This window comes from Macaca mulatta, chromosome 2 (genome assembly GCF_049350105.2).
Source record: "Macaca mulatta isolate MMU2019108-1 chromosome 2, T2T-MMU8v2.0, whole genome shotgun sequence".
NCBI lineage: Eukaryota > Metazoa > Chordata > Mammalia > Primates > Cercopithecidae > Macaca > Macaca mulatta.
Genome location: NC_133407.1, coordinates 108,092,805 through 108,119,859, shown reverse-complemented (window position 1 = coordinate 108,119,859; position 27,055 = coordinate 108,092,805). Strand labels below are relative to the sequence as shown.

Genomic DNA, 27,055 nt, shown 5'->3' with positions numbered 1-27,055 from the left:
ACTATATATTCTAAGAATAAGTCATCCCAGGCATAAATACTTTCAGAAAACAAGTAACGTTGATAAATAAAACAAAACAAAGAGAATAGGGCCGGGTGCAGTGTCTCACGCTTATAGTGGGAGGCTGAGGCAGGTGAAATGCTTGAGCCCAGGAGTTCAAGACTGGCCTGGACAACATGGCTAAACTTCATCTCTACAAAAAAATTCAAAACTCAGCCAAACATAATGCTGTGCACTTGTAGTCTCAGCTACTAGGGAGGCTGAGGTGGGAGGATCTGTTAGGCCCAGGAAGTCAAGGCTGCAGTGAGCCATGATTGTCTGTGTCACTTGTACTCCAGCCTGGATGACAGAGTGGGACCCTGTCTCAAAAAAAAACAAAAACAAAAACAAAAACGGAATAGGACAAAGGAAATTACAGATTGATCTCAATTTTTTAAATTGATGAAAAATACTAAACAAAATATTAGCAAATCTTAATCTAGTACTTTATCAAGTTAACATGTTAAAGAAGAAAAAACACAAGATTATCTCAACAACAGTGGAAAAAGCATGAAACAAAACTTTAACACACATTCTTGATTTTTTAAGATAGTTAGCAAGGTAACTGATTATAAAAGCATCTTATAAAAATCAACTGCATTTTGGCCGGGCGCGGTGGCTCTTGCCTGTAATCCCAGCACTTTGGGAGGCTAAGGCAGGTGGATCACGAGGTCAGGAAATCGAGACTATCCTGGCTAAAACGGTGAAACCCCGTCTCTACTAAACAACAACAACAAAAAAAATTAGCCAGATGTAGTGGCAGGCGCCTGTAGAACCAGCTACTCAGGAGGCTGAGGCAGGAGAATGGCGTGAACCTGGGAGGCAGAGCTTTCAGTGAGCCGAGATCACGCTACTGCACGCCAGCCTGGGCAACAGAGCGAGACTCCATCTCAAAAAAAAAAAAAGAAAAATTCAACCGCATTTCTATACACACCAAACAGTAAATGTAATTTTAAAAAGAGACTATGTGCTGGGCGCAGTAGCTCATGCTTGTAATCCTAGCACTTTGGGAGGCCAAGGCGGGTGGATTGCCTAAGCTCAGGAGTTCAAGATCAGCCTGGGCAACATGGTGAAACTCTGTCTCTCCTAAAACACAAAAAATTAGCCAGGCATGGTAGTGTGCACCTGTAGTCTCAGCTACTTGGGAGGCTAAGGCATGAGAATTGCTTGAACCTAGGAGACAGAGGTTGCAGTGAGCTGAGATCACGCCACTGCACTCCAGCCTGGGCAACACAGCAAGATTCTGTCTCCAAAAAAAAAATAAATAAATAAAAAATAAATAAAAATGAAAATAAAAAAAGATTATTACAGCAACTAAAAACATAAGGTATACTGGAATAAAGTTAACAAAAAGTATGTATGACTTTTATGATGAAAATTATTAAAATTATATTGCAAGACATTAAAGATCTAAATAAAAGAGGAGACATACCATGTTAATGTATGGACTGAATATTGTAAAACATTGTAAAAAAATGTTATCCTCTAAACTGGTCTATAACTGCAATGTAATTCCAATAAAAAACTCAACACAATTTCTTGAGTATGTATGCATACACACATTTGGTCACAAGTAGAACCTGTCTCTTGCTTGGGGGAGTCTCAATTTAAATAGCTGGAATCAAGAGGCTTGTTGAAGATAAAAGAATGAATTATGAAATATCATACAGCAGTGAAAATAAATGAAATGCAACATAGATTTCATAAACCACGTTGAGTTTTTAAAGTCAGAGAGAGCTAAATATGTGTTTTTTCAAACTCAAAAAGAGGCAAAACCACATATATATTGATTTAAAAGTGGAAGAAAATGATAATGACATTCAACTTAGTGCTTAATTTTGGAGAGGAGCCAGGGATATGGGATAGGGAGGACAGGTATCCTATTTACCTATTTATAGTATATTTAAAAAACCAAATATCACCAGTAAATAGGATAGTACTGGTGATACTAGGGTCTTTAAATTGTCTAAAAGCCTCCTGAATGTTCGTTCACTTTAACATTATGCTTGGTAACTTACATGTGTGTGGCAATATTTTATATGTGTCAAATGCTACATAATAAAAAAACTTTCAAATCATTGGACCAGATCAGATTTCATAAAAACTTATCTAGAATATTTTGTAAATTCCTGTCAAGAGGTTTGCTTGTCCTGAGCTGAATGCTCAAGATAAGTTAGCTTTTGACACCTAACAAGCAAGCAACATAGAAAAGAACAGCCAGCTGGTTTAAAGGCCAGAGTTCCCAGAAGCCCCTCAAACAGGCATCTCCCAGGAGGAACCACTAAAGACATATGGACAAGTAAGAAACTGATTATACAATGTATCATCTTATTTCTGTTTAAGTTGCCCTTTCCAGGTTGCCATTTTGAAAGACTCTTGGAATAGAATAAAATACTGCCATATATTATTTTATCTTTACTTCTCATGAACATTCTGTATTACGCCTTTATGACATATTTTTGGCACCTCAATTCTTGCTTTTTTGAGATTGGGGTGCTTTCACAGCAGGTTTGTTGCCTAAGCACCAAATAAGTACTCCTTGCAGGGTACCTGATAGGCTTCAGCAGCTGAGGTTACCACCTGCTCCACTGCACCAACAACAAAGACTCCCTTCTTGATATGCTCCCTTAAGTACAGTCCAGCTGATGCAGAGTCCAGTAGGTCATATATCTGCTCGTTGTAGATTTCAATAAAGGAACACTTACAAAGAAAACTCTTCCCAGCTCCAGCCTGTAAAAAAGAAGCCTCATTTAGATACATTATTTTCATGTGTTCATACCTAGTTTTCATAAGCATTAATTTTGCACTTGCTTCACAAGACATAAATCTCCTACGCTATTATCCTTTAATACAATATAAGATACCTAAAAGTAAAAAAATCTAGATAACTAGTTTTTTGTTTTGTTTTGTTTTGAAATGGAGTCTCACTCTGTCACCCAGGCTGGAGTGCAGTGGTGTGATCTGGGCTCCCTGCAAGCTCCGCCTCCCGGGTTTGTGCCATTCTCCTGCCTCAGCCCTCTGAGTAGCTGGGACTACAGGTGCCTCCCACCACGCCCGGCTAATTTTTTGTATTTGTAGTAGAGATGGGGTTTCACTGTGTTAGCCAGGATGGTCTCGATCTCCTGACCTTGTGATTCACCTCAGCCTCCCAAAGTGCTGGGATTACCGGCGTGAGCCACTGCGCCCGGCCGATAACTAGTTTTAACACATGGTTATATTTTAGAGCTGCATCAAAGTGTGGTCCCAGGCACCCTAGAGGCCTCCACAGGTGCCTGGGAGCTAATACAGGGAGAGGAGAATTGAGCAGTCCAGTTGGGAAATTCCATTTTTGTCTGTCTTATATATTTGATGTCCTCATAAAGTTTTATTTGAAACAAGTGTTATGTTCTTCAAACGACTGAAAATAATTTATTTTAAAAGACTTTATAGGATTTTTAACCATAGAAATGCATGGTACTAAATTATTTCACTGCCACACAATTCGTGTGTCTAACTTCAGTGTTACAGATAGGTGATTTCTGCAAAGGAGTAAATGGTAAACCAATGTTATATATAAGTTTCTTTGGTACATAAGTAATGGAACATAAAACACAAATGGTTCTAAGCCCCGACTTCCCCAAGCTAAATCAGCACAATTGTGAGAAGGCCCAACCTGGGAGCCAATGTAGGAGGAAAGACCATATCCCCACAGTGATGGAGCGATACCACATGTGGAGCACAAAGACCATGGGAAGGCAGTAGCAGGTGCTACAAAGATGGTGAGGATGAGTCCATCACTGCTGGATGCCATGAGGATTTAGGGACACCTGCAGTCACCTGTGAGCCTAGGTACAGGTAGATGATTAGGCTTAGAGTATTAATGTATCTGTTTTCCTCAGCTGAGATTTTCTTTACAGTTTCTCTCTTGCAAAATATTTTTTTTTGAGAGCCCCAGAAGCATTATTTTCCTTTCTTGTAAACTAGCAATTTGGGATAAAGGATAATGCATGTTTTATAAACTAAAAACTCAATTGAGATAAAACAACTCAGAATCCTTAATATTATCCTCAGAACTGAAAGGTTTTCTTATACCACACTAGTCTATCCACATTGTAGAGTAGTACCATTCATGCTCCACCATGTATCATGAGCTAATTATCAGTAGCTACCTATTCAAAATTAGACATTTCATAGAACCACTTTATTTTTACATTAAGTTTTACCTTTTCTTTTTCACGATCAATTAAGGAAAACAAATATTCAAAACTTCGTGGGATTACTCCTCTCAGGTTATGAGAAAAATTATCAGATTCAGATGGTCCTAAAAAAGTTAAAAAAATAAACACTGGATTTTTATTCTATTCCAAGAGTCTTTCAAAATGGCAATTTACATAGAAATAAGATGATTATACTATATAATGATTTTCCTACTTGTGCTCCAAGCAAGTTAAATTTAGGTCTGTGAGAGGAATTGAAATTTTTCCAACTGCCAGGTACCAAAATCTGCAGGAATATCAAACAACTGTACTTTATTGCAGCACATTTGGTCTCATAGACTGACCTGTGCTCCAGGCCTTGGCCCCATACCTTGTGACCATAGGCTAATTACTAAATCCCTCTTAAGCTGCAGAGTTCTCAGTTATAAAATGGGGATAATAATGGTAATAAAAACCACATAGGGTTATTGGAAAGAATTAACTGAGAGTGTAAAGGCAAAGCACTGAGAGCCATGTTAGTGCTTTAAACACATTAAGTACTAAAAATCACGATTAGCTAGTTGATTTTTTTAAAAATTAGGCAATAAAAGCCAAGCTGTTAAGAAAAGTACTGTAAGAATATCCTATAAGATTTCCATGCAGACAGAAAAATGCAGAGTCTCTATTTTGTTACACTGGGAAAAGGAAGAGGTATCAGTGTATATGTAAATAGCAGGATTCTAAGGAATTCTAATTCAAGTTATAGCAATATTTCCCAGAAGAAATATATATAGCTAGAAAAGATCTAGATCTATTTAACAATCAAAATATTGGTGAAGTATGCCTTAGAGACCAAAGGAACTAACAAAATGCTGATATGCAGAAGAAAAATAAAGAATAAATTTTAAAATATAATAGTTGTCTTTGGTAGAAGGCCTTGCACCACACCTGGAATATTTTAAATAGTCCTTGTAACCCGTAGCTTAAGAAACACATAACAGAGGTAGAAAAATGCAAGTAAATGAATAAAGAGAATGAATATTAGAACATGCAGATAATTTTACATCATTTTCCTGTTGGAGAATATATTATACAAAGATCAATTTGGTATAGTATGTTTGGCCCCAATTCTCATGTTGAAATTTGATCCCCACTGTTGGAGGTGTGGCTTGCTGGGACATTTTTGGGTCATGGAGTGCGGGGGGGCACAACCACTCATGAAAGGCTTGGTGCCATTCTCATGGGAGTGAGTTCTCTTATTTCCCAAGAGAACTAGTTGTTGGAGACAGCCTGGCACTTCCTCATCTCTCTCTCTCTCTTTGTCACTCTCCCTCTCTCTCACTTTCCTCTCTCTCTCTCTCACTTTCCTCTCTCTCACTTTCCTCTCTCACCACGTAATCGCTGCATGCCCATTCCCCTTTGTCTTCTGCCATGAGCTGAAGCAGCATGAGGCCCTCACCAGAAGCCGAGCAGATGCTGGTGCCACGCTTCTTCTATGACCTGCAGAACTGTAAGCCAAGTAAACCTCTTTTCTTTATAAATTACCCAGCCTCAGGTATTTCTTTACAGCAACACAAATAGACAAAGATTCAACAAATCTTTAATTACCTTCATCATCTCTTGCCTGACCCACTACAGTATCTCCTAATCCTTGCTCTATCCCCTAATAGCCTTTATTCCACTTAGCTGCCTGAGTAATCCTTTTAATTATATATCAGATCATGTACTTCCTATTTGTTTGTTTATTTTAAAAAAGAACTCTTCCAATAATGTCACATCATATTCAAAACAAAATCCAAAATCCTCACCAGGGCCTATATGACCTGGCCCTAGGGTATAGCTCCGACTTCCCATGCTACCAGCCCCTTATCCTGGAAAACTCCACTCTCAATGGGTCTTCTGCTGTTCTTCAAACATTCTTGAGTGTGCACCCACCTCAGGGCCTGTGCAACTGCTGTTCCTCTGCCTGTAAGATTATTCTCTTGGACAGTCTCGTTGTTCACTCTTCTTTCACTTAATAACCTCAAAGGTGACCTCCTGAGAGATCTTTCCTGACCCACCACCTAAAATAGCACCCTCTACTTTTTTCCATCCCTTTACATTGCTTTATTTTAATTCATAGCACTTATTACCTCTGGCATAATTTCTAGAGGTGTATTTGCTTTTAATTGTGTATTCCCCCTGCCTGAAAATCAGAAGGTCCACAAGAGCCAGGACACTGCCTTGTATTCAAGTAAACCAACAGTGTCTTCAAGAGTGCCGGGCATACTGTAAGTACAAGTATTCAATTATTTGTTGTTGTTGTTGTTGTTATAACCTCAGAGAGAGAGGAAGACCTTTCTTACTACAACTCACAATTCAGAAGCCATTAAAGAAGAAAAAGAAGCCGGGTGCAGTGGCTTCTGCCTGTAATCCCAGCACTTTGGGAGGCCGAGGCAGGTAGAGCACTTGAAGCCGGAAGTTGGACACCAGCCTGGCCAACATGGTGAGACCCCCATCTCTACTAAATAGACAAAAACTAGCCGGGTGTGGTGGCGCATGCCTGTAATCCCAGCTACTTGGGAAACTGAGGCTGGAGAATTGCCTTGAACCCAGGAGGTGGAGGTTGCAGTGAGCCAAGATTGCACCACTGCACTCTAGCCTAGGCGACAGGGGGGAGGCTCTGTCTCAAAAAAATTAAAAAAAGAAGAAGAAATTGGGAGGCCGAGACGGGCGGATCACGAGGTCAGGAGATCAAGACCATCCTGGCTAACACGGTGAAACCCCGTCTCTACTAAAAAATACAAAAAACAGGCCGGGCGAGGTGGCAGGCGCCTGTAGTCCCAGCTACTCGGGAGGCTGAGGCAGGAGAATGGCGTAAACTTGGGCGGCGGAGATTGCAGTGAGCTGAGATCCGGCCACTGCACTCCAGCTTGGGCGACAGAGCGAGACTCCGTCTCAAAAAAAAAAAGAAGAAGAAGAAAAAGAAAAGAAAAAAATTCAGCCATGTAAAATAAAACTTTAGCATAGAAAAAAAAAACCTCAAGTAAGTCAAAAGACAAATGAAAAACCTAGAGAAAAATCTGGAATCCATATCATAGACAAAAGGCTAACTTCTCTGTTTTATAAGGAATATCCACCAATGAGTAAGAAAAAGTCAAGCTAATTTTTCAAATGGGAGAAAAAAGCTTGAATGGGCATTTCAACAGAGAGGCTATTGATATATCAGATAAACATATGAAAGGTATTCAGTTGTCAACAGAAATAAACACACAATAAGATAATACTATACATACTTAAGAATGCCTAAAATGTTTTAAATTGACAATTTCAAGTACATATAAGGAAGTGGAGCAACTGGAACTTCCATATACTACTGAGATAATCACTTTGGGAAACTGTTGGGCAGAATTACTAAAGCTAAATATACATATATACTATGATCCAGCAATTTTCCTGGATACATATCCAACACAAATTATTTCAAAAGACACAAGAAAAGATGTTCACAGCAACATTATTCATATGGTTGAAAAGTTGAAATAATCCAAATGTCTATCAACAGTAGACTAGAAAATGTGTAGTATATTCATACAATAATATATTATACAGTAATGGAAATAAACTACTACTACTTGCAACAACATGAGTGAATCGCAGAAACTTAACACTAAAAGACCAGAAACAAAAGATACACAATAAAATATTATTTGTAGAGGATCAAAAACAAGCAATATTAATGATGACAGAGATCAGAGTAATAGGCATTCCAGCGGACAGGGTTTGGTAGTTACTGACCAGGAATCTTGATCTGGTTAGTAGTTATACAGGTGTATAAACATATACAAATTCATTAAATCCTACTGAAAAACTGTTTATTCAGTACCACTCTGTGCCAGGCATTGAGCTGGAAACATAGCTGCAAACATGATTAACACATGGACTTTGCTAGCAAAAAACTCACAACTTGGCAGAAGCCTAGGGAAATCTCCTTAATTTCAAGAGATCAACATCATATATAGAAATTATGCCTTTCCCCAAAATGTTGTAGGTTACTGTTATCACAGAAAGGGTAGATTAAGCCAACAAAAGTTAGTCTTTAATTTACTTACCCATCATAGTAAACGTCTTCCCTGAGCCAGTCTGTCCACTGTAAAAAATAATGTTTTACATATTATTTTTACACATAAAATTAAAAGACTACTCCTATTATAATACTAGTGTATAAGTTTTCTCCACAAAAAGTTAGCTTATTTTCTTTTCATTTTTAAATTCTATTAGATAAAAAGTGAATGATCCTCCTCTTTTCTCTCCAATCTCCCTACAAAGAGCTAACCACTATTAATTGGCAAATGCTTCTGTATTACACAAACATAGACATCAGAGTTTTCATTTAATCTTTATTTACAAAAATTGGGATGATGCTCTTCATACTGCTTGGCAACCTGTTTTTCCCTTAATTTTACCTCAGATACCTTTCTAGGTCAGCAATAGAGGTCTGCCTCATTATTTTTAATAGCTACACCGTATTCCACAGGTTTGGGATCGTGGAGCATCTTGAAGCACCATAATTTATTTAACCAGAATCAAATGAACTTTTGTTTCCAATTTTTGCTATGCTAACTAATACAGCATTTCCTTTCCTAAATTCTTTGTCTTTAAAAGATACTAAAATCTCTTCATTTAAATATAAAGCAATAAAAAAATTCTTATGCTATAGGTTTTTCTGCAGTGTCGTATCTCCTGTTATTCCACTTAACAGAAACAAGAGTAACAAAAAACTAAAAGTAAAAAAGTTGAAGCCAGGCAGTTCCAGCTACTGAGGAGGCTGAAGTAGGAAGATGGCTTGAGCCTAGGAGTTCCAGGCTGTGGTGCACTAGAATCACAGCTGTGGATAGCCACTGCACTCCAGGACCGGGCAACATAACAAGACCCCATCTTAAAAAAAAAAAAAAAAAAAAAAAGTTGTATTTTAAAGATGTCAATCAGGATATCAAAAGACTTTAGCTTAGATTCACAGCAAAAATAGAAAATTTTGAATTTACTTTTTCATTAAATGCCCCCCAAAACTAGAAAACAGTATGCTATAGTTTTTTACCCCCTTCTTCTGGAAGAAAAGAGGAAAAAAGTTCTTTAGTAACTCAGAATGAGAAATGGATATTATTGAGTCCCCTACAAATAGGGTAATCCTACAGATTATTGTCCAAACAGGCACTTGAGAGTGAAGAGGACACTATTAATAATACTTGACAATTGGTATTGTCCTCAGTAAACCAGACAGTATACCCACCCCGCCATGTATTACCTAGCTCTGTCTGCTGAGAAGGCCTAGAAGCAACAAACCAAACACACCTAGCGCCCAGATCTTGGTTGCTAAATACCATGCTCCAATTAAAGGAATTAGGGTTCATTGGTGAAATGGCTCATTCTAGGCATAGGTCAGGGAAAACACAAGATGAGCCCAGAGCATCTTGTAGCATCACAAAGTAAGAAGGTCCTCAAAAAACAAAAGGGTGAGCTATAGCAAAGGGACACAAAAACCAACCTCAAGGAGGGCCCATTGGGCAAAGCTGGAACAACAGAAACAACAAGGTAAATAATTTTTAGTATTGGATTATAACCTAAAGAATAAAATAAATGTACATCCATAACATATAAATAATTGAATAAATAAATGTGGAAAACATACAAATCTTTCTTTTTTGTTTTGTTTTGTTTTTTTTGAGACAGAGTCACACCCTGTTACCCAGGCTGGAGTGCAGTAGTGCAATCTCGGCTCGCTGCAACCTCCGCCTCCGGGGTTCAAGTGATTCCTGCCTCAGCCTCCCGAAAAGCTGGGACTACAGGTGAGCACTACCACACCCAGCTATTTTTTTTTTTTTTTTTTTTTTTTGTATTTTTAGTAGAGACGGGGGTCTCACCATGTTGGCCTGGCTGATCTTGAACTCCTGAACTCCGGTAACCCGCCCACCTCAGCCTCCCAAAGTGCTAGGATTACAGGCATGAGCCACCACGCCTGGCTGGACAAACCTTTCTTACAAAAAAATGTTATATATATAGTTAGACAGATACTCTGCTCTACTCTACCCCTCTACCTTCGAGTGTAATCCCTGCTACCTTGATAGCCAGGCAGGGCCAGTCTAATCATATGAGTCCCCAAACTCAGAAAACCTATTTTAGCTGCTGTCAGAGGGAGGTGTGACAAAGGAAGAAGAGTCAAAGAGTTACATGTTGTTGGTTTTGAAGATAAAGGGGGTTGTAAGCTAAGTAATGTGGGTGGCCTCTAGAAGCTAAAAAAGGCAAAGAAACAGATTTTCCAGAAAGGAACAGAGCTGCCAAAACAATTGCATCCCTGCTGACGCCTTGATTTTAGCCCGTGAGAGACCCGAGTTGAACTTTTCACTTACAGAACTGTAAGATAATACATTTGTGTTGTTTTAAGCCACTAAGTCTGTGGTAATTTGTTACAACAGCAACAGGAAAATAATACAAGCATGTACTATGTATAAGGACACAGACAACAACTTACTATGCAAAGATGGTACCGTTATAACCGCTCATGCAAGACTCCACAATGCTTTTAGCCACAGTTGAGAATACAGACTCCTACAAACGTAACCAAACATGTTTAACATTTCATAAAAATGAAAACATTTTTCCTAAATTACATTCTACAATGTAACAGCAAAAATTTCTTAGTAATAACATGGTAACATCCACTACAAAAAAAAGGCTAAACTATCTAAGATGATAAAACTTTAAACATAATTACATTTATTAATCTCCTATACAACTATAGATTTAAAGCACACAACTCAACTGTATACAGAATTTTGTATAGCATATTGCATGTAGATATTGTACTGGTACTAGCATAAAAAAATGGCTGTATATCTTCTTCAGTGATTTTTCTCGTAAGTTTGCATTGAACAGTCAATACCTCCATTTTATTTTCATTTTTACCTATAAGTAGATGCAGTCTTATTAAGAATGTAAGAACTCCCAAATCTACAGTTTATTTTTATTTATTTATTTATGAGATGGAGTCTCGCTCTGTCACCTTTAGGGCAATGGCGCAATCTCAGCTCACTGAAACTTCCACCTCCCAGGTTCAAGCAATTCCCCTGCCTCAGCCTCCTGAGTAGCTGGGACTACAGGTGCGCGCAACCATGCCTGGCTAATTTTTGTATTTTTAGTAGAAACGGGGTTTCACCATGTTGATCAGGCTAGTCTCAAACTCCTGACCTCGTGATCCACCTTGTGAGGTGAACCTCACCTCCACCTCCCAAAGTGCTGGGACTACAGGCATGAGCCACTGCACAAGGCCCTCATTTTATGTATCTCTTGGCCAGCTATGCTCCACATAAAAGAAGATCCAAAGACCTAAACGTCGGCCCAAAAACATCTCCATGTATAAGGGAATACTGAAGATCTGTGATGGGCTGCGTGCAGTGGCTCACACCTGCAATCCTAGCACTTTGGGAGGCCAGAAGTTCGAGACCAGCCTGGGGAACAGCAAGACTCCATCTCTACAAAAAATTTAAAATGTAGCTGGGCATAATTGAGATTTATCCTGGAATGAAAAAAAAATTAGCCAAGCATAGTGACACATGCCTATAATCACAGCTACTTGGGAGGCTAAGGAGGAGGATCACTTGTACACTCCAGCCTTGGCAATAAAGCAAGACCCCATCTCTTAAAAAAAAAAAAAAAAAAAATCTGTGATGTTCAGTATAGTAGCCGTTAGTTATATGTAGGTATTTAGATTTAAATTAAGTAAACAAAACTCAAAAGTCAGTTCCTCATACATACTAGCCATATTAAAAGTGCTCAGGAGCCACATGTGGCTAGTGCCTCTGACGCACTGAATTTTAAATTGGATTTAATTAATTTAAACTTATATAGTCACATTTGGCTAGAGGCCATTGTAACAAACAGCACAGATACAGGACATTTCCATCACTGCAGAAAGTTCCATTGGATAGCACTAACTAGGTCTTAATTAAGTTGACGTTAATTAGAAAAGCACTTGTTGACATCATGGTAATCCTAAATCCTTAGATTAGGCAGTTTAACGGTATTTCTCAATCATGCACTGGCTCCAAAAAGTGTATCTTCACTAACCTCCAGTGCCTCAGATGCAGGGGCAACACTTTTTTTTAAATTTATTTATTAAAATATATTCATTAAAATTAAAGCAGTTTTATTAAAATGAATAAGATAATGATTAATCAATATTAAATAAGTGCCTAATAAATATTAAATTATTCCCCAATGACTATAATAAATTCCCTTTCTTCTGATAACATACTTCTGTATCTCCTACGAGCAACACTTTTAATATAACTAGTGTGTATGAGTAACTGACTTTCAAGTTTCATTTAATTAGTTTAAATCTAAATAGCCACATACAACTAATGGCTACTACACTGAACATCACGGATCTTTTTTTTTTTTTTTTTAAAGAGACAGAGTCTTGCTCTGTTGCCGAGGCTGGAGTGCAGTGGCACTATCATAGCTCACTGTAGCCTCAAACTCCTGGGCTCAAGTGATCCTCCTGCCTTAGCCTCCCGAATAGCTGGGATTACAGGCATGTGACACTATGCCCATAATTTCCTATCACTTGGTGGGAAAAAAAAAAAGGAGGCTTTTGTCATTCTGCTACAAAGTTTGATGAAAAAAGGAGAAAACTATTTAATAAAATTAGATTTAAAATATTTATGGAATATTTGAGTCTCCTTATTTGAGACAGATGAAATTAAAAAGAGACCAACCCAGAAAAGAAATCCTTTTTTGTTGTTTTGTTTTTTTTTGAGACAGAGTCTTGCTCTGTTGCCCAGTCTGGAGTGCAGCAGTACAATCTCTGCTCACTGCAAGCTCTGCCTCCTGGGTTCATGCCATTCACCTGCCTCAGCCTCCTGAGTAGCTGGGACTACAGGTGCCCACCACCACACCCAGCTAATTTTCTGTATTTTTAGTACAGACGGAGTTTCACTGTGTTAGCCAGGATGATCTCAATCTCCTGACCTTGTGATTCGCCCACCTCGGCCTCCCAAGGTGATGGGATTACAGGCGTGAGCCACCGCACCTGACCAAGAAATGAAATTCTTAGAGCTAATGAAGGCCTACCTGTTCCAGGTAAAAAGTAAAGTTTCCAGCCAGGCAAGGTGTCTCACACCTGTAATCCCAGCACTTTGGGAGGCTAAGGCAGGCAGATCACAAGGTCAAGAGATCAAGACCATCCTGGCCAACATGGTGAAACCCCTTCTGTACTAAAAATACAAAAATTAGCTACGCATGGTGGTGCGCACCTGTAGTCCTAGCTACTCGGGAGGCTGAGGCAGGAGAATTGCTTGAAACCTAGAGGCGGAGGTTGCAGTAAGCCGAGATCATGCCACTGCATTCCAGCCTGGTGACAGAGTGAGACTCCATCTCAAAAAAAAAAAAAAAAAGTTAAATTTCCAATTATCATTACCTGAGTGGTATCCACATCTGCAACATGATCAAACATGAAGGTCTTGGGCTCAGGGTTGGAGTGCAGCCGGAGACTCGTGGAGGAGAGCACAGATAAGCATAAGTTCTGCTCTCCATCAGCTGACCCAGATCTTTCTGCAGGAGGACGAATTCGCACAAAAACTTTGATAGCATCACCTTCATTACTAAAGACAAAAAAAAAAAAAAAGTAGCAGTGCAGTTTATTGAAGAAGAAAACTGAAAAAGGATCCAAGTCTCATATTGCCTGTAATGTTTCTATAATGAGTTTCTCCAACAAAGCCGAAGACATACCCCATACAAATTTACCTCTTTGTTTGTTTGTTTGTTTGTTTTTTGAGATGGAGAGTTTTGTTCTTGTTGCCCAGGCTGGAGTGCAACGGTGCGGTCTTGGCTCACTGCAACCTCCACCTCCCAGGTTCAAGTGATTCACCTGCCTCAGCCTTCCAAGTAGCTGGGATTACAGGGACCTGCCATCACACCCAGCTAATTTTTGTACTTTTAGTAGAGATGGGGTTTCACCATATTGGTCAGGTTGGTCTTGAACTCCTGACCTCAAGTTATCTGCCCACCTTGGCCTCCCAAAGTGCTGGGATTACTGGCATGAGCCCCTGCACCCGGCCAAATTTATCTCTTTTTAAAGAGTCTCACATGACCCATTCCTTTTACTGATTTACTTCACAACAGGCACCTTCACAACCCTTTACTTGAACTCAAAGGGAGTGTGAGTTTATTTCATGGAGTAAGTAGTGCTTGTCTCTCATTTCCCTCTTACTAGCAATAATAAGTCAGTCATTCCCAAGGAGAATTATGCTACTGATTCTATTATTTTGCCTGGAAAGTGAGAGGGCAAAGGGAATATGTGATTTTCTCACATTTCCAGCTGGTTGAGGACTAAGTTAAATTTTGAAATAAGTACTCTTTACTAAGCTAAATGGTTGTTTTGAAAATATTCAATCCCTAGTCCTTTGGGAGCTCATCAAGAATATTTTTTTTCTTACCTTGTTTGGTTAGACTGACCATTTGTCACACTGCGTAACTCAGCTGGAATAAAAATAAAAAGTCATTAAAGGTCATTTAAATTGTAATATGGAAATCCTATTCTTCTCTAACATGCTCCTGCGTTGCCTACTATATTCAGCCTCCTCAGATCCCTGGCATTAACAATGTGGTGCTCCACAGCTGAGGCCTTGATCCTATTCTCATTCTATCCCAACCCATTACTGGTTATAACACCTAGTGTCATGGTGATAGAGACAGGAGACAACCAAATGCCATCCAGGTCATTGTGCATAACACCTAGTGTCATGGTGATAGAGACAGGAGACAGCCAAATGCCGTCCAGGTCATTGTGCACAGGGGGCTTGCCTAACATAACCACAGTGAAAAATTCCATCCCTCAACACATGCACAGTAAGGGAAATAAATCAATGCGGAGTGGCTCAGACTAAGGGCCCACATGCACACTGGGAGAATGGGGTGGAACCAATGGGAATTTGTGCCTTATGCAGGGAGAGAAGCCTGGCCTCTTCAGCTGGTGTGTTGTGGCCTGGTATTCAATCTGTGAGGTGGGAGCCTGTTGGCAGGACCTCCTTTTTTCATTGAGAGCTTTCTTTTAATTGAAAGAAATCAGGCACATTCCTCAGCCCCGGGCTCAACACAAACAGGCCCAGTACAAACACATCCCACCATATATCTCTCAATTTCCTGAGCCCAGTACAAACACATCCCACCATATATCTCTCAACTTCCTGAGCCCAGTACAAACACATCCCACCATATATCTCTCAATTTCCTGACAACCACCACCTGGAAAATCCCCGATAAGGACACAGCGTTTGAGGTTTTACTGAAAGCGTGGGAACCAATAGAAAAACTACTAAATGTATAACTTAAAATGTAAACCAATTGTAATGCTGTAACCAAAAGAATTCCCTTGTTCCTCTCTAACTTTACTATCCTATTTACATCGGGCTATAAAGGCAAGCACTCGCATTGTTCGGGGCCCTCTTGTATGCTGTGGAATGGAGGGACCAAGTTCGAACTTGCAGTAAAAGATCCTTGCCGCTTGGCTTTGACTCTGGACTCTGGTGGTCTTCTTTGGGGAACAAACAGTCTGGGCATAACATAATAAATTCTGCTCTCCTCGCCTTTCAATGTATCTGTGTGCCTAATTTTTCCTGGTCATGTGACAAGAACCTGGATTTTAGCTGAGCTAAGGAGCAAAAAATCCTGCATCATTTTGGTGGCCTGTATAAGGACATGAGTAAAGGTGAATAAAATGTGAACAAAAAAGTCTTTTTCTCTCTCGTTTCTGAGCCTTATTGTCCTCGGACTTCTTCTGAGGGTAGAGTAAACTGTGCCCCTTTCTATCCCCCATCGCTCTCAGGGTAGGGAATGTTGGCCTCATTCCAGCCCAGCCCAGCCTTTCCGTGGCATTTTCCTTCTTTTTTTGAGACTGTAATAGCACCTATCTTTTCTTTTACAATACTGGGAGTGTTCTACCCCCAACCCAATGGCTGCAGGCTCATGCGTAGGATGGATGGGTGAGTGGCAGCTCCTTGCGTCCCTCCCCTCCCAGGTGGGGCTGGGGTGCATGGCCCAAGGACCCCACTTGGCTGGCTGGCTAGGGTTCCTCACCACATGCCCACAGAGTCTTCCCCTCCCCTAGCCAAGGGGCCCAACTACGTCCAAGCCCCAGGGAAGAAACAGCAATTAAAGATTTATCTCCCTGTTGCAGAAACTCATTCACATAAGAATAACAGGTTCTTCCTTGAGGCATCTTTCAAGCCCTGCATTTAAGCTTTTTTTCCTTTTTTCCACCAGGGATTAACTTTTATGTGAGAGGCTTTTTTTTTTTTTTTTTTTTTTTGAAGATGTTTTACTAGGCCAAGACCCCAACTATCACTGTTTATATTCTCTGTAAGGTTTCAATTATGAAAAAGGATTTGTGAGGTTGGTCTTAGGCTGTAGCCAAGCTGGTGTGCTTTCCATGTCTTTCTGTATGGCTCTGTCAGAAAGAAGGGTACCTTAGGATGGGATGCCGGCCTAGGACTCCATAGGTCCACTGTTCAAACCAGTCCGGTAAACTGGTCAACGGCAAACTTTGCTGCAGGCCTCCATCTTGTTTTACGTCCTTGGAAACGTGGCCTGTAACCACGTACCCAGTACTTTGTTTTAGCCTCTGTCATTTTACAATGGTGGCTTCGGTTCAATCCTGGCTCAGGAATGAGTCCTTTCTGGTTTGATATCTGTGTGACCTTAGCCATTTGTTGATTCTCTTCCCCTCCATGAACCACCTTGAATTTTCCTTTCTCTGAGCACTTGGGAGGTTACCTTTGGTAAAGTTTGGAAGCCAGAAATACTGGCCACTTTACATGTTTAATATTGGGTAATAAGGGACTTAAAAGGATTTTCTTAAAAAGCGCTCAGCTTAATTGAAAGTGGATATCCAAGTTATAAGTGTATTTAAAAGGCCTTTGTGTTTTTCTCTTCTTGGATCTTATTTTGTTGGGAAAAGGTTTTTTCTCAGTTAACTGAATTCTTTTTCTCCATTTTGTCTTGCCACTCTTAATGCATGCATGGGGGCCCTAAGATAATTTCTGATGGCCTGACACTCCTTGGGGAAAACAGAAAAGGCTCCATGGATTCCATTTTGGGAGAGACCTTTGTTTTCCTATTGGAGACCCAGGAATTAGAGGTGGATGGATCCCTCTCAAAATCTGTTTTTGTCTTCTGGCTATATTTGTTTACTAGGCCCTAGAAACTACATGTTTTCCTAGCCCTGCTCTTAAAGGGCCCCACTCAGAGGCTAATTGTCCAGTTATGAAATTGGTGAACAGAAAATCTTATAGCTACTGGATCTTCTTCTGCCTGTGTAGTTATGTATGTGTTGTGTGTGTGATCTCTATAAACAAGAGTTCTAATTAATTGGCCTAAAGGAAAATAAGCACTTAGATCAAATATTTTTTAAAGAAAGAAGAGCTGTGGTACCGTTTAGTTCACATGACTTTAATCTTTGAAAAATAAAAACAGCCTTAAAAATTATTGGTAAAATTCAGATGTCATCAAAATGTACATTTTTGCCTAGGGTTAAAGGACTGTTTTGAATTAGATAAGATAAAGCTAAATGTTTAAACAAGTAGTGGAAGGATTGTAAAAATTAATCTTGCAAAAAAAATTCCTTGTGTGAACATACTGATTAAATTCAAAAGGGTATTATATGGCTTTTCTGTAAATTGAGCATTGAAAATAAAAGCACAACGAGGGTCTCTTAAGGCACCAATCTGCTCTTTAGCTAAATCTGTAAAGGGCTGTCATAAAAGGTTTTTGCTTTTTAAAATTTCTGAGCCATCATTTTGGCAAAATAAATAACTTATGGTAATCTGGAATTCTATTTCATGAAAATCAAATGTTTTAAACCTCTAACATATTCAACAGGCTTCCCAAAATCAAGCTTCAGTTTCAAAATTGTCTTTCCTGACACCTAGCTTTTGGATGCTACAGAGGGCCCTGGCACATCCAGAAGAGAGGTAAACAGATTACCTGACATGTTTAGGTAAACAGATTACCTGACATGAGATTGCCAAAATAATGTTTAATCTTCTTCAGGTTATATTTTAGGGAACAGTATTAATATATGTTCCAAAATTGTATGGGATTTCTAAAATTCTGGTGTCTGACCATCAAAATGGAATCTGTGGTGCCTTTTCTGTTTTTTCCAAGGAGTCCCAGGCCATCAGAAATTATCTTTGGGCCCCATCAGGAGTATATGCTATCAATCACAATTAAGGTTGTTATGTTATTATAAACCACAGATAACCACATTTATTTGTCAATTCTGTTTCTGACTGTAACTACCCTGGACATTTTGTTATTCACAGATAATTGTTGTCTTGTTTTCATCCTCTTCAAAAGATGGTTTATAATCAGCCATAGAACTTTCGTAGGGGCTCTCAAATGCAGGTTTCTGATAACTTTGGAGATTGTGACATTAGAATAAAGAAAAAACAAACAGGACTCATGAAGAGTTGAAATGTTCATGAATATCAAGCTAAACAAGAGTTAACTGGATGGACTTAATGAATACAAAACTGAAGTAATCTTGACTTTTGCTTGGAACATTGCCAATCCTTGTTTTGTTTTTCAGAGTCAAGGAAACTATTTTGAACTATTTTACAGCCTTTAATAATTGAGTAAGGTATACTCCTGTGAACAAAATTTGAAGCGTGTTTGTCTCTCTCCCTCTCTGCCTGGCTTCTCCAGAATTTGGAAACTAGTTGTGAGTATTCTTAACTTATGACAATATAGTTGTTTGCATCAGTGCAATAAGAGTCCATTTTCTTTGCAACAGGACACAACTGAAGACACTAGTTGTTTTGCCAAGGACTTTGACTGGAAGGGTATGCTTCCCTTTAAGGAGTCAAGCTTGACTTGCAGAGCTGATAAAAGCTCCTTGGGGCCAGGCGCAGTGGCTCAAGCCTGTAATCCCAGCACTTTGGGAGGCCGAGACGGGCGGATCACGAGGTCAGGAGATCGAGACCATCCTGGCGAACACGGTGAAACCCCGTCTCTACTAAAAAAAAATACAAAAAACTAGCCGGGCAAGGCGGTGGGCGCCTATAGTCCCAGCTACTCGGGAGGCTGAGGCAGGAGAATGGCGTAAACCTGGGAGACGGAGCTTGCAGTGAGCTGAGATCCGGCCACTGCACTCCAGCCTGGGCGACAGAGCAAGACTCTGTCTCAAAAAAAAAAAGTTCCTTGGGAAAACTGGCCTCATACCTTGCCTACACAGTCCCCGTACATGGTTCCTAATCTGTGGTGAGTAAAAAGTGTCACTTTTTAACAGGCCCAGGAACCCCATGCTCTTGGGACCTCAAGAAGAGAGGAGTTTACCCAACTCACAGGTATTTGAGGGTACAAACCCATGGCTCGGCTCAGCTTTAGAAAGTCCTATCTGAGATTCCTTGTGGAATACAGTTCCATCAAAGCCAATCTAAAAGTCCTCTGTAAAAATAATTCTTGCTGCACTTCATGCAAATAATCAAGCCAAGTGTAAGACTAAAGTCTATTTTGCAAACAACTCAGTCCTATCATGGTTTGTTTTTAAGAAAAATGAGGACTGGAGAGAGATAAATTACGTTTCAAAACTTATCACTAAATTCTAGACCCACTAGTTGTTTTCAAGTTTTTTGCCTAGTTTGTTTAAAAACTAACCCTGCTTATTCCTGTGATCCAACCAGAGATCTCCGACTATAGCCCAGAAGGAACAAAGGGGGACGAGTAATGTAAAAATCTGAATCTATATTCTAGTTCTGAGCAATTATCCTGCAAATCCTGCTAGGTGGTGGGAATAAATAGGGTGCCTGTCATCTAGAGGTTTCTTTTTTGGGAAAGTAAGACCAAGAGAGCTAACCAAAACCAAGCTCCATGCACCCAAATCTTAGCATAACCATAGCCACCAGTTATCTGGGTGTGACACAGGACATCCGTTTCTTTCCCTTGGAGGAGGACTCACTTCCACAGCTTCACCTTAGCATTCAGCTTATGATAAGGAGTCCATACAACCCCTGAGACACATTTTTGGTTCCAAACTCAATTCCAAACATCAGGTCCCTAAGGAAAAAAAAAAAAAAAACTGGATCTGAGGGATCCAGAGGCAGATGGTAACAGAAGTTAAAAAGCACAGCACAGGTGAGCATGACTAATTCCTGCCAATTAAGCCAAGCCTCCTGTTTCATGGATAAACATCATGCTAGTATCCATGACATAAATGAGGTCTAGAGAACTTGAAGGCTACTGACAGCAGGGGAGATAGGGCATATGTGGGTAAGAGTGGATATTTCCACCTCCTAGACCCCCCTGTTAACATGTGGGAAAGTCGCTTTGACATCCATGGGTGGCACCCTGTGATGGTCACCGGGTCTTGGGGATATAAGGACAAAAGAAATAAAAAGGGACACCTCGCTTTCTCCCTCCCTCACCTACCCTGGGTATTCGCTAGGAAGAGAAAGGAACCAGGGACACCTGCTCCCCTCTTTCTTGATGGATAGCCATTCATCTTCAATCTGTCCCCTTTTTGAATGCATCCTGAACCCCTGGGACTCCTTTGAAAAAAAACCTTCTTTTTTCCATTTCCTATTGTGTCCTCTCTTCACAGATAGGTAATTGTGTCTCCTTACTACAGGACACTCCCTTCGAATCCATCCTCTAAACTGTGAAAAGTTAATTTCCCAAACCTTAAACTTGAGATTGGTTTAGGATTGGGCTTGGGGGAAGGGAACCCAGAAGACTGACATGCCGGCAAAAGGGTAAAAGTTTTTTTTAACCAGTCGGGCTTTTGGCCTCCCTCACCCTGTGCAAACCAGTAAAAGGCCTCAGGATTTTCAAGCTGTTCTTCCCCCGTCCTTGTTTTGTTTTGATACATGTTTTCTAATAACCCAGCTTGTCTCTTCTTGCCTTCAGGCTATCAAACTCCAGTCACGCAACTGGAGCCTCAGATAATGGTCCCTTTTGCCAGGAACCCTTAGACCAGCTTCTTAGGGAGATCTGACTGCCATTTTCCCAACACAGCATCCCCTGTCAGCAGGAAACAGTTAAGATTGGTCTTTGTTCTTATCTTTATTCTAAGGGCAGTTAGATGTACTCTTTAGAAGGGGGAATGATAAGAGACAGGAGACAGCCAAACGCTTCCCAGGTCATTGAAAAATTCTGTCCCAAAACTAGCCGGGCGAGGTGGCAGGCGCCTGTAGTCCCAGCTACTCAGGAGGCTGAGACAGGAGAATGGCCCGAACCCGGGAGGTGGAGCTTGCAGTGAGCTGAGATCCGGCCACTGCACTCCAGCCTGGGCGACAGAGCAAGACTCCGTCTCAAAAAAAAAAAAAAGAAAAGAAAAATTCTGTCCCTTAACACACACACAGTAAGGAAAATAAATCAATGTGGAGTGGCTCAGACTAAAGGCCCACATGCGCACTCAGAGAATGGGGTGGAGCCACTGGGAATTTGCACCTTATGCAGGGGGAGAAGCCTGGCCTCTTCAGCTGGTGTGTGGTGACCTGGTATTCAATCTGTGAGGTGGCAGCTTGTTGGCAGGACACACTTTTTTTCACTGAGAGCTTCCTTTTAATAAATTCCACTCTCCTTATCTTTCAATGTGTCCGCGTGCCTGATTTTTCCTGGGCATGCAACAAGAACCTGGATTTTAGCTGAGCTAAGGAGCAAAATATCCTGCATCAATGGTTCTTTTTTTTTTTTTTTTGAGCCAGAGTCTCGCTCTGTCACCAGAGTCACCATGCCTGGCCTGTTTTTAAATGCTAGGTATAAATTGATGATTCACAAATTTAAATCTTCTTCCTGGACTGCTCTCCTGAGCTCCACACTCTTACAACTTATTACCTATTTGATATCTCTAACTAGATATGCAGTGGGCAATGAATCAAATTTAATGTGTACAAAACTGAGCGCCTGAATACCCCACCTCTACCCCAAATGTGTTTCTATATCTCCGTAAACTCCATCTTTCCAGTTGCTTAGGCCAAAAACCATATAGTCATCCCTGACCCTGTTCTTCTCACTCTTCATATCCAATCTCAGCAAAGCTTTGGCTCTAATTTCAAAATATACCCACAGTCCAACAGCTTCTTGCCAAATCCACTGCCACAGTGTAGAACCAAGCCAGCAACATCTCTTTATTGTGTTATTACAACAGTCTCTCTGCTTCTCTTTCTCCCCCACTCCCATCTTTTCTCAACCTAGCAGGCAGAATAATTCTGTTAAAAAAGAAGTCAGAGATTGACTTCTGACTGACGTTATAAGGAACTCCACTGACCCACTCCCCAGTGAAACTTAAAAAAAAAAGAAATTTTAAAAAAGAATATTGGCGGGGCGCAGTGGCTCACACCTGTAATGCCAGCACTTTGGGAGGCTGAGGCGGGCGGATCACAAGGTCAGGAGATTGAGACCATCCTGGCTAACATGGTGAAATCCCATCTCTACTAAAAACACAAAAAATTAGCCAGGCATGGTGGTAGGCACCTGTAGTCCCAGCTACCCAGGAGACTGAGGCAGGAGAATGGCATGAACCCAGGAGGCAGAGCTTGCAGTGAGCCGAGATCACACCACTGCACTCCAGCCTGGGCGACCGAGTGAGACTCCATCTCAAAAAACAAAAAAAAGAAAAGAAAATTAAAGCCTCTGGAAATGTTCCCAAAGGCAAACAGCAAACAAAGAAACATCCGTTCAAGAACATTTATGAAAATTCATCAAGAAAGGTGGTCCTGTGTTATTTGAACCAAGATTGCTCTCTTCCTCCCATCTGAGCAAGGCAAACACTCCACTGTCGATTGCAGCAGCCAAGAACACAGGGATCCCCCTCCAGCTCCTAACTGCAAGGGTGTCTTCCACAGAGTAGCAGGATGTCAGTGTATCATTGTGTCTCCAGCTAGCTACCTGATGCTGAGGTAAAGTCCTAGACAAGTGTGGTTGAGAGGTGAGGGCTCTCCCTTCTCCCACCCAGCCCTCATCTTGCAACTGCATGCTGAGAACACTGGGGCCCTGATCACCCTTGTCCCAACTCATTAGGCAGTGGTTCCACACAAGGCTGCTGCACTCCCCACCCTCCCCACAAAATGCTCGGCAACTAGAAAGGGTATCACTCAGAGACAAGACTGCCATTATCCCTATCCCCAACTATAGTGCCCAGGCTCAGAGATTTTGCCTAGACGAAGAATCAGCCCATAAACAGATAACTCCTATTCTCTTCCCAAATGAGCTGAATTCATTTGCAACAGAGCATAGAGAAGTTCAAACCTGGCCCGGCGCGGTGGCTCAAGCCTGTAATCCCAGCACTTTGGGAGGCCCAGACGGGCGGATCACGAGTTCAGGAGATCGAGACCATCCTGGCTAACACAGTGAAACCCCGTCTCTACTAAAAAATACAAAAAAACTAGCCGGGCGAGGTGGCGGGCGCCTGTAGTCCCAGCTACTCGGGAGGCTGAGGCAGGAGAATGGCGTAAATCCGGGAGGCGGAGCTTGCAGTGAGCCGAGATCCGGCCACTGCACTCCAGCCTGGGCGACAGAGCGAGACTCTGTCTCAAAAAAAAAAAAAAAAAAAAAAAAAGAGAAGTTCAAACCTGGCTAGGTGTGGTAGCTCATGCCTGTAATCCCAGCACTTTGGGAGGCCCAGGCAGGCGGATCATTTGAGGTCAGGAGTTCGAGACCAGCCTGACCAACATAGCGAAACCCCATCTCTGTACTAAAAATACAAAACAAAAATTAGCTGGGCATGGTGGCACGTCTGTAATCTCAGCTACTTGGGAGGCTGAGGCAGGAGAATCGCTTGAATTCAGGAGGTGGAGGTTGCAGTGAGCCGAGACCACGCCACTGCCGTACAGCCTAGGTGACAGAGCAAGACTCGGTCTTGGGGTGGGGTGTGGGGGAAAGAAGTTCAAACCTAAGGGCACTCTCAGGAACAGTGTAGGTTTTAGTGAAAGTAATTAGGAAGACATTCAAGATACAAGCTAAATTGTAGGCCTGTTCGCTTGCCAGAAGACAATGGGGATATAAGATCAACTAGGAGTAGCTACAGTGGAGTCAGAAGAAATACGAAAGACAACCTCAGAAACTACTCCTTCAATGGAGCAAGAACTGAAGTAGTTTGTAAGACAATTTATGCCCCAGGACATTGTTAAAAAACAATAGAGCAATCAGCTAACAATTACTGGAGTTTCACAGCTGTGTGCAGTCATGGAAAGAAAGAGATCCCTACCAAAACCACTGTGATCCCAGGATACAGGTGGGCATATCCAAAGCTGTGCTTTCCTGAGGAGCAACATCAAAGGCTTAACAGTATAGGAGGGAAATAGACTTCACTAAATTGATCCAGCCAGTTGCTAAGCAAATACACAATCAAACAACAACAAGAAGCCCCAGAAGGTAGGCTGCCAGCTCTTCATCTCTGCAGAGATCTGTGTAACTGATCAGATGGAAACTAAATAGATGGATACTGATCTGCGCTTATGTGAAACTTCCTGGTAAATCTAAAAGGAACCCAAAGTAAAATGTTTACTTAATAAAAAAAGAAGCAAAGTTAATGAGCAAATAGCGAGATAAAGTGAAATTTAAAACTACACAAATGTAGATAGTTCTGGCATTATTTCTAATTGAGATCTAAGGAACCATCACTGAGAAGTGCTAGGATTTGAACAAAGGCATGCTAAATCCAGATCTCCTACTCTGAGGCTGAGGCACAAGCACTGCTTGAACCCAGGAGGCAGAGACTGCAGTGAGCCAAGATTGTGCCAGTGCACTCCAGCCTGGGTGACAGAGCAACACTGTCTTTAAAAAAAAAAAAAAAGAAAAAAAAAAGGGAATTGTATATTTCACTTTTTCATTTCTCTGATTTACAGTCAGCAACTCATGGTGTCAATGTCACTAGAGATAGCCTTCATGGGGCCGGGTATGGTGGCTCACACCTGTAATCCCAAAACTTTGGGAGGCCAAGGTGGGCAAATCATGAGGTCAGGAGATCAAGACCATCCTGGCCAACATGGTGAAACCCCAGCTCTACTAAAAATAAAAAAATTAGCTGGGCGTGGTGGCCCGTGCCTGTAATCCCAGCTACTCGGGAGGCTGAGGCAGGAGAATCTCTTGAACCCCGGAGGTGGAGGTTGCAGTGAGACGATATTGCACCACTGCACTCCAACCTGGTGACACAGCAAGACTCTGTCTCAAAAAAAAAAAGCCTTCAGGGCACAAAGTAAAAGTTGTAAAGACCACTGCATGGGCTCTCTTCTCCCATGTGTTCCCACTTCATGCTCCAGGTCTCTGGGCTGCTGGGAAAGCAAGAAGCACTTTACCTGGGAAGTCATCAACCTCAATTTTGCCAACAAACTTAAGGGAGTGGAAAAGTTCCCCATGGCATCACCACCATCATAAAGGGAAGTGCTCCCACCACTTTAAGAAAGGCTCTCAAATTTGGTTTTCTTCTGAGCCCTTAGTCACATACATATATCTCATTAAATAAGCAGATACTTTACTTATTTAACAGGCATCAATTTTTTTGGCTTGAGTCCAGATCCATAAGGTGGAAACAAAGAACAAACAGTATGATTGTTCAGAAAGCAGGATGAACATTTCTCTCCAATAAGGTACCATTTTGTGAGCTCATAGTCCTTGAATACTGAAAATGATGAAGGAAAAGGAATATTTTAGATGGAAAAAGGTAGCATAAAGAGGTGTTCCAATAAAAGTGCGATCGACCTAAAAGGTTACTGAAACAACAAACCCATCAAAAACAACTATAATTGACAGAAAGCTAGAAACATTAACGCTGTTGGAAAGCTCAAATGACAGAAGTTCACAAATTCTTAATCATCTGATCTAGGCCTCTCCTTATTACCATTCAGACCACTCACAAAGATCCCATTAAATCAGCTCATAATCAGGTTCACAAAAACAAGACTCCTTAAGAGATGTGGCAATGTAAGAAGTGGCGCACGTACACAGGCACAGCAAAAGACTACATTAGTGAAAACTGTAGGGTTTATCATAAGCAAAAATGACAGTGCTCTCCTCCGTGAAAAAGAGAAAGAAATCGGACGGGTCTCCTTTAAGTGAAAATAGAGACTGTGACAACACAGACATTGCTGACATCTGTGTTTTAACATTCCATTTACTTAAGGGAAAAAGAGAAAGAAGTGTTTGGAATATAAATAAACCCTTCCCTATAGGAAGGTCAGAAATGTGGAAATACGCAGACGCTGGTGGGAGCAAAAGCCGATCCTGAAACAAGGATATCTAGAGAGGTAGCCCTGGTCGGGATGTGGGAAGAGGCCTGCGAAGAAACAGCAGAACCGAGGGAAAGAAAGGGAAGAACGGCAGGTCCACTGCTCATCCCGAGCGCCTACAACTGCGCCAGACTCCTAGCATGCGCACAGGACACGGAAGGGATGACCTTTTCGGCTAGCGTATTGTCTTTGAGCGACAGAGAGGGATTCCCAAACGCCCCCGCCCGTCACTCAGCTCCTGCAGTTCATGCCCAGCAAGAACCTTGCCGGCGGTCCGAGGTTGCCATCCTTTCACAGCTGTATTTGGGGGCAAAGATAGGGTAACGAAGTCTGGGGTCCAGACTTACTTTTGCAGCCGGGTGCCATAGCGCCCTCACCCCTCGATCCCGGGAACAATGCAGCCGACGCCTCCACCTCCCGACTGCGCCGCGCGCGACTGAATTCCTCCCGCTCAAGATGGCCGCGAATTTGAATTTGGCGCTTGTATCCGACGTTGACGCCCGAATGGAGGCCGCCATGTTGCCCGGTCTACGCATCAGGGGCGTGGTCCAGTTGACGTCACAGCTAAGCGCCTCTGTATCGTCG

The 27,055-nt window shown here is 41.4% G+C and overlaps 1 protein-coding gene across 2 annotated transcripts in view; it reads right to left on the bottom strand.

Moving 5' to 3' along the window:
* KIF15 (kinesin family member 15) overlaps positions 1 to 27,036 on the bottom strand; it is a 97,793-nt gene extending 70,757 nt beyond the window's left edge. For both annotated transcript variants that reach the window (XM_001114881.5, XM_077992276.1), the window contains exons 1-7: positions 26,818 to 27,036; positions 14,687 to 14,729; positions 13,669 to 13,852; positions 10,723 to 10,799; positions 8,306 to 8,343; positions 4,242 to 4,339; positions 2,590 to 2,769 (exon numbers count right to left, since the gene is read on the bottom strand). In XM_001114881.5, coding sequence (XP_001114881.3) covers positions 2,590 to 2,769; positions 4,242 to 4,339; positions 8,306 to 8,343; positions 10,723 to 10,799; positions 13,669 to 13,852; positions 14,687 to 14,729; positions 26,818 to 26,836 — 639 coding nt within the window. In that variant the 5' untranslated portion in view covers positions 26,837 to 27,036. The remainder of the gene's footprint in view (positions 1 to 2,589; positions 2,770 to 4,241; positions 4,340 to 8,305; positions 8,344 to 10,722; positions 10,800 to 13,668; positions 13,853 to 14,686; positions 14,730 to 26,817) is intronic.
* Between the last annotated feature and the right edge of the window lie 19 nt (positions 27,037 to 27,055).